This window comes from Penaeus chinensis, chromosome 17 (genome assembly GCF_019202785.1).
Source record: "Penaeus chinensis breed Huanghai No. 1 chromosome 17, ASM1920278v2, whole genome shotgun sequence".
NCBI classification, from domain to species: domain Eukaryota; kingdom Metazoa; phylum Arthropoda; class Malacostraca; order Decapoda; family Penaeidae; genus Penaeus; species Penaeus chinensis.
Window position 1 is genome coordinate 15,015,724 of NC_061835.1, and position 7,500 is coordinate 15,023,223.

At 37.6% G+C, this 7,500-nt stretch overlaps 1 protein-coding gene across 1 annotated transcript in view; it reads right to left on the reverse strand.

The window, feature by feature from the left end:
- Positions 1-7,500, reverse strand: part of LOC125034065 (putative ankyrin repeat protein RF_0381) — a 35,528-nt gene that overhangs the window by 24,595 nt on the left and 3,433 nt on the right. The window contains exons 4-10 of the mRNA XM_047625707.1: positions 5,729-5,918; positions 5,543-5,641; positions 4,932-5,030; positions 3,395-3,493; positions 2,753-3,036; positions 1,810-1,915; positions 473-738 (exon numbers count right to left, since the gene is read on the reverse strand). Of these exons, the coding sequence (XP_047481663.1) occupies positions 473-738; positions 1,810-1,915; positions 2,753-3,036; positions 3,395-3,493; positions 4,932-5,030; positions 5,543-5,641; positions 5,729-5,918 (1,143 nt within the window). The remainder of the gene's footprint in view (positions 1-472; positions 739-1,809; positions 1,916-2,752; positions 3,037-3,394; positions 3,494-4,931; positions 5,031-5,542; positions 5,642-5,728; positions 5,919-7,500) is intronic.

Sequence of the window (7,500 nt, forward strand, 5' to 3'; positions counted from 1 at the left end):
ACTCAGGCTATCCTTCAGTAAAATATTAGTAATTAACTCAGGTTGGAGGTTTCCTTCGGGTTTCCTGATTCATGTCAAGGGACAGTAGTTGTTTTCATTTTTTTTTTTTTTTTCGTTTAACATATTGGAGACAACAATTCTGAAAGAATATATAACTGTATATGTATATGTATATATATGTGTGTGTGTGTGTGTGTGTGTGTGTGTGTGTGTGTGTGTGTGTGTGTGTGTGTTTGTGTGGGTATGTGTGTATGTGCGTGTGTGTGTGTATATGTATACATAAAAGTAATATTTTGAAAATTTACCCCAACACCTCTCCTGTACGCACACACACACACACACACACACACACGCACACACACACACACACACACACACACACACACACACACACACACACACATACACACACACGTACACACACACACCCAACATATACATGTAAGTCATTTTCTACAACTATCTGTCTCACCCTTCGTAGATACTCCTGTATATGCTCTTTCTTCGCTTGTCCCGCCATGTCCAGGGCGCTGTTGCCGTTCATGTCACGAAGGGAAGCCCTCAAGCCAGCCTCTGTGACAAGCCACTTGACGGCGTCCAGGTGATTGTACCTGACAGCGTAGTGGAGCGCCGTCAAGCCTCGCTGAGTGGCGGCCTGGAGGTCAAACTCGCTCTCTTTCAGGACCTCCAGCATCTTCACGTGGCCTCCGATCGCAGTGTAGTGGACCGCGCGAAGACCTGTGGACATTATTGGTATATATATATATATATATGACGTATATGACGCGTTGGGTCTGAAAATTGAATGTTTTTGGTTTTAAAAGGATCTTGCGATTCTGTTCTTTCGTTTCTTAGAAGGACTGAGCAAATAGCAGTCCCCTTTCAGCCTGTAGCGAGCGGTGTTTCACGGGGTGTCGAATCCTAATCGATCTCGATATATATATACATGTATATACATATATATAAGTATAAAAGTATTTAACATATACAGTATATAAAGTATATATACACACACACATATATATTTATATATCATATATATATATATATATATATATATATATATATATATGTATAGATATATAAGTATATAAGTATACAACATATACATAGGTATAAATACATACATATGCACACACACACGTACACACACACACACACACACATATACATATTGATACATAGATAGATCGATATAAGTATATAATAAAAAATATATATATATATACGTATTTCTATCAATCTATCTATCTATGTGTGTATATATATGTATATATATTCATATACATATACATATACATGAACATAAACACTGTAACGTGTACACGAAGATGAAAAGGAAAACAGCCTCAATAAGAAATGAAAATTAATCGTGACGTTCCGAACTCTCCACGTTCCATTTCGGTTCATTATTCGTCTGATCAGGAACTCGTGAAGAGTTCGAAACTTTACGGTTCATTTTTATTTCTTATTGTGGCAGTTTTCCTTTTCATATATATATATATATATATATATATATATATATATACATATACATGTATATATATTTATATATATGTATATATATATACTTATTTATTTACACATTTATATTCATATATATATTTGATTAGTTTAATCCCACACTTTTTTTTTTCGATACCATGGGCAGTTAGATTCATTCATAGCCTTCGGTGTCCACACACAAGATTGGGGGGAAACTACGCCGCTCCACGTGCCTTATTAGACACTACACCTTATACAATCTTATTGAGGAATTCAGGTTGGCGATTTCTCTCGGAATTTCCTTCGCCAAGAAGAAGTTGTTACCTTTATTATTTCCCTTGGCACAGAGGGCGTCTATGTCATGGTGTGGTATCAGCTGCCTCAGGGCCTCCACGTCGCCCTTGACTAAAATGCGACTGACCTTCGCCCGCTGTGGAGAGAAAAGGAACATGGAAAGCCCCGAGGAGGAGGGACCCGGACTCTTTCGGTAACAATTCTATGCGTTGATAAAAATAAAGGATATTAACATACCAGAGCAATTAGTATTATCAAGCTGTTTACATTCAAAAGACTGCAACGTTATAAAGTATAAACGTTTCTCTCCGTTTCGATCGGACATCAGAGAAGACGTTAGTAACCCCCCCCCCCTCCCCTTATTGGAACACCTCCCGATCGCCAACTTGTTCCGAAGCAGTTGATCTACACAGAATATCAGCTTTCTTTTCGTACCTCCAGTCTTTTCGAAGTTCTGGTTTTGAAATTCAAGGCTGGTGTGAGTGCTACAGTTGAGCACAGCTACATTCGCAGGCTAGATTGAGAACAAGAATATCAGAGAGTAAAATGCAGTTTATTTTCTGACCATTGTCCTGTAACCCACTTTCGTCCACGTGGCTGATCAGCTGACCTCATAAACACTACTTTGGTCACCGGAAATCTTAGGAGTAATATTTCAGCTATGGCATCTGGATATCTGACTTCTATTCATTCAAGATGTTGCAGTAGTAAGCGGTTGAAACGCAAAAGCAAACTTCACGAAGAGTTTTGAGTTCTGTCACAGCTAAATAATGAACCTCTTATATATAGGTAGGTTTTAGCCTAGAAATAATGCGGCATATACATACTAAATACTAAAATCGGTGCAGACAAATCGGGCACTATTTCACCAGTACCTGAACATCCATCGTGTTCTATATGCCCTTTTCCCTTCATTTTTATACCAAACGACACTGTTCACTGTATAAGATTTATGAACAAAGCAGTCACTTACCTCTGCTCTCAGACCCGTATGGCCATTTATCCACTGCACCACACGGTTCTGCTGCGCTCCCACTGCTCTGTCCTCCGGTGTCTTCTTCTTCCCATCCAGGTCGTCGATTTTTGCTCCATTGTGCGTGAACCATTTGACTGCCTCCAGGTTGCCCGACTCAGCAGCCAGATGCAGTGGCGACGACCCATCTGCGTTGCGTTTGTTTACTTCGCATCCTTTCTCTTTCAACTTCTCCAATATTCTAGTGGACGCGATCCTTGCGGCCACGTGAAGCAACCAGTCGCCTGGGTGAAAGGATACGTAGGAATGATGATATTGGTGATGATACAGTGATGTTAAAGGCAGTTATATTGTGAACTATCATCATTACTCTTGTTGTTTTCATTGCCCTCCTCCTCCTCATCATAATTTCTATCGTTGGCAATGATAGTATTATTATGATGGCTAAGTATGATGTCAGCTCAAGGTATAGACAAATGTATATATTTTGACGTTACAAGCGGATTCAACATACTCTTTGTGACTTTCAAAGTACCAGCGTTCTCTAAATATCCTCGGAAACAATACGAACAAATCGTTAAAAAGGTTTCCATACAGTTCACCATTTTCAGCCTGTCTACTCAGAGTCACTCATGCACCTACCTGATGCATCCACAATATGCACTGAAGCTCCTGCATTCAATAGCATTTTGACGATCTCGCAGTTATTTTTTCTCACAGCAATATGGAGTGGTAAGTTATCTGTGGAATAGATAATGCTCCTATTAAGATGAATGCCCTAAAGATGATAATATATAGCTTTATTAGTTTTAATATGTCTAGAATTATTAATACCACTTTTACTTAACTTCTCTGGAAGATTCCAACTGACCAAGCTAAATGAAAAGAATAGATCTCGTGAGAAAAATATATTTCAACTGCTTCTGGTGGATCGTTCTCATATACTTGAAACTGCAGTTAATACAATCAGCTGTAGTTGAAAAAGTAAAACATGCGGAAGGAGAAGGTGAATTGGTCAAAATTGGGTCAGGGCATACTGGATTTGGGAGTTCCTCGCCATATTAATAGTGGACAGATGCGTATGCAATACAAATATAAATAGTGGTGTTTATTCGGTTGGTAGTTAATCAGAACATTGAAAAAAAAAAAAAATATATATATATATTTGTTTGCATATATATTTATATGCATATAAGGATAAGGATAAGTATATGCTAAGCTGAGCGCCGCCCGGGCTATGCCCATGAGGGGAGCCCGGCCTGTGTCGACTAATGCCGACTCGCTAACGTGTGTCAGCTGGTGCTGACTCGATTGAGTTTAGTCCTTACCCGCCGTGGTGTCCAGACACAGCAGGAACCTCCAGGCGACAATTGCAACTTAGTACCACTGTACTAGTCCGGAGACTTATGCATATAAGTGACACTAACTGATTACAAATGTTCTTGAAAGTCATCCGTAAAGTGATCCTAACTCATGACACAAGTGATCAATGCAGCTGCTTCTCATCAAATTATCAGTGAATATATATGTATATGTGTTATGCACATGTTTTCACACACGCACATCACATATATATGCGTGTGTTTATTTTGTACTTGTGCTGGCGTATATGTACCATTGTTCTCTTGAATTCATGTTATAGTAACACCAATTTATGGACACATTATTTTTATATTATTTTTTTCTTTTTGGATCTCTGATGATGGTGTTAAGTTCCGAAACGTATGATATATAAAAAAAATGTTTGTGGCATCACTGGCTCTACTTAACCTGCTTATGATTCCCCCGAGAACAACCTACAACTTAAATTTATACATACCAACATATATGTGTGTGTATATATATATAAGATGTACTTGTGTGTGTTTGTTTGTGAGTGTGTGTTTGTTTATTTGTGTGTGTGTGTATGAGTGTGTATGTGTCTGTTTATATAAAATTATATATATATGTGTGCGTGTGTGTATGTGTTTGTGTTAGTTCCAGCATCCAGAATATGTAATCTTTGTTTCGACATTGCATCTCTGTCAGAACTATGTGAATTACATAGATTTGTTGCATTTAAATATTGCTTTGTGGTTATGATACATACACTGAAGAAAGTCTAGTTTAAGGAAAATACATATGTTAATATCCTGTTAATAAGAGACACGCTGGAGAATAATGATGCTTCAGTACTCACGTGATTCGTCTTTCAAATGCACATTGGCTTTATATTTCAGCAGAAGACCGGCAGAAGTGATATCATTCATCTCTATGGCGGTGTGAAGAGGGGTCGCTCCTGCAAAACGCCGTGGCTGGTTTACATTCATTTTATAAAGCTTTGTCCAAAATGTGAGGCGTCTTTGTATACCTATTCCACTCAATACATTTCCATATGTTGCAAATTGAAAGGGAATGATTGGAGCATGTTAGTTTGTTACTCAAGATGAGAGACAGTCAACAACTGGAAAAGTCAGTAATGAGTTGGATCTGATTTTTTGTTTTATTGTTATTTTTCTCAAGACTAGCTTTTCCTAAAATGTGCTATACTTGATGATTATTTTTGTATTATTGTTTTAATTATCATTATTATTATTATTATTACTACTATTATCATCATTATGATGTCATTATGATTATAATTATTATTATCATTAATGTCATTATTACTACTATAATAATGATCATTAATGTTTCTGGTATTAATATTATAGTAATCATTATTGTCATTATTTTTACCAGTAAAATTATCATTATTTCAAGCTAAGTGACTTCAAAGTGCAGTTCTCATCGACCTCGAGCTTAACCTACCTGTCCCGTCTGTCACATTCGGTCTTGCCTGTTTCTCAAGAAGCAACTTCACGATGTCAGGGGAATTCTTTCTAATAGCAATATGTAGCGGTGTTCTCCCTACGAAGACAAAACATAAAGATCACGAAAAGGAAATTCCACATCAGTTCATAACCCACCAAATGCCCCGAAAATCCGACCACTTACCCGCATTGGAGAGATCTCGCACGTTAGCGTCAGCTCCCCTAGTACACAGCAGCTCTACGATCGCCAGAGAACCCTGTTCAGTGGCGAGGTGGATGGGTTTCTTTGCGTCGTTTTTATTGCCATCGGGAGACGCCCCTTGGTCCAGAGCTGCTTTGCTGGCCAACACGTCTCCCGCTGCGATGGCTCGAACCTGAGGGAAATGTTCCCAGGGAAGGTTTTAGCTCTCTTGGTGGGTCAGTAGACATTCATTCAGAACCTCTGCTTCTATCTCTCTCTTTTTCTCGCATTTTTTTCTCTTTCTCGTATTCTCTCTCTATCTAACTCTCTCTCTCTCTCTCTCTCTCTCTCTCTCTCTCTCTCTCTCTCTCTCTCTCTCTCTCTCTCTCTCTCTCTCTCTCCCTCTCTCTCTCTTTCTCTATCTTTCTCTATCTCTCTCTCTCTCTCTCTCTCTCTCTCTATCTATCTATCTATCTATCTCTTGCATTCTCTCTTTCTCTCTCGCATTCTCTCTCTCTCTCTCGCATTTTCTCTCTCTCTCTCTCTCTCTCTCTCTCTCTCACACACATTATCTCTTTCTCTCTCTTTGTGTGTGTGTGTGTCTGGGAACGCCCCCGTACGTCTGTGTGATAACATTTTAGTTATGTTTTATATCAGAGATCAAATATGTATATTATTTTCATATTCTCAACATTTATAACCAGTTATAAAAACAGACAAAATAACTGACTTACGAGCATTCCGCCCATGGCTATAATGCTCCGATCCCTGCTTCTTCTTGTCTCGGTAGAGTAAAGGCCACTTCGGCAGGTGCGCAGATAACGATTAACGCATTTATATTATCTATCATTCAATCATTTTTTAAATTTTTTTTTATTTAAATACATCCTTTACTGAATGAAGGATTATACTTATTTAGTTAAGAGGCTTCTCCAGCAACGATACAGTTACAGAGATGTAGACACATGCACAAGGATATCACTATTATTAACTTTATTTCACTTTTCCACCTCAAATATCTGAAACCCATATGCTATCGTGCCTTGCTTCGTAATATTCGGAAATAAACTGAATCAGATCCTTAGTAAACAGTTTTTTTCCCCTTCAAGAGAATTCAATCTAAGTCTCAGTGCACAGTATAAACCTTTCCACCAAAAGTACACAATATAAAGCTTTCCTCCAGAAGGGCACAGTATAAGTCTTAATACAGTGGAGCAAGTCTTCCTCCAAACGCCTCCACCTGTAGTGAGTCAGGGTCCATCCTCAAAACCACTCGGAGCGCAAGTGGCAGGGAGAGCAGCACCAATAGATAAGAAAAATGTTATCTAGTGATAACATTATTAACCTCCCCGATATCAGCTTGTAACGATCTTTTTTTTATTGCGTGTAAATTATCTTGAAAGTGGAAAGGCGAGACAGGAACGCCAATGATGGATTTTGGAATTTTCATACATGCATACATACATACTTACGTATATATGTATATATATGTATGTATATATATATATATATATATATATATATATATATATATATATAAACACACACACACACACAAACATCCACATACACATAGATACAAACACACAGACACACACATTTATATATACATATATACATATATATATATATATATATATATATATATATATATATAAACATACATACATACATACATACATACATATATATATATATATATATATATATATATATATATGTGTGTGTGTGTGTGTGTGTGTGTGTGTGTGTGTGTAAATAAATAAATATATATT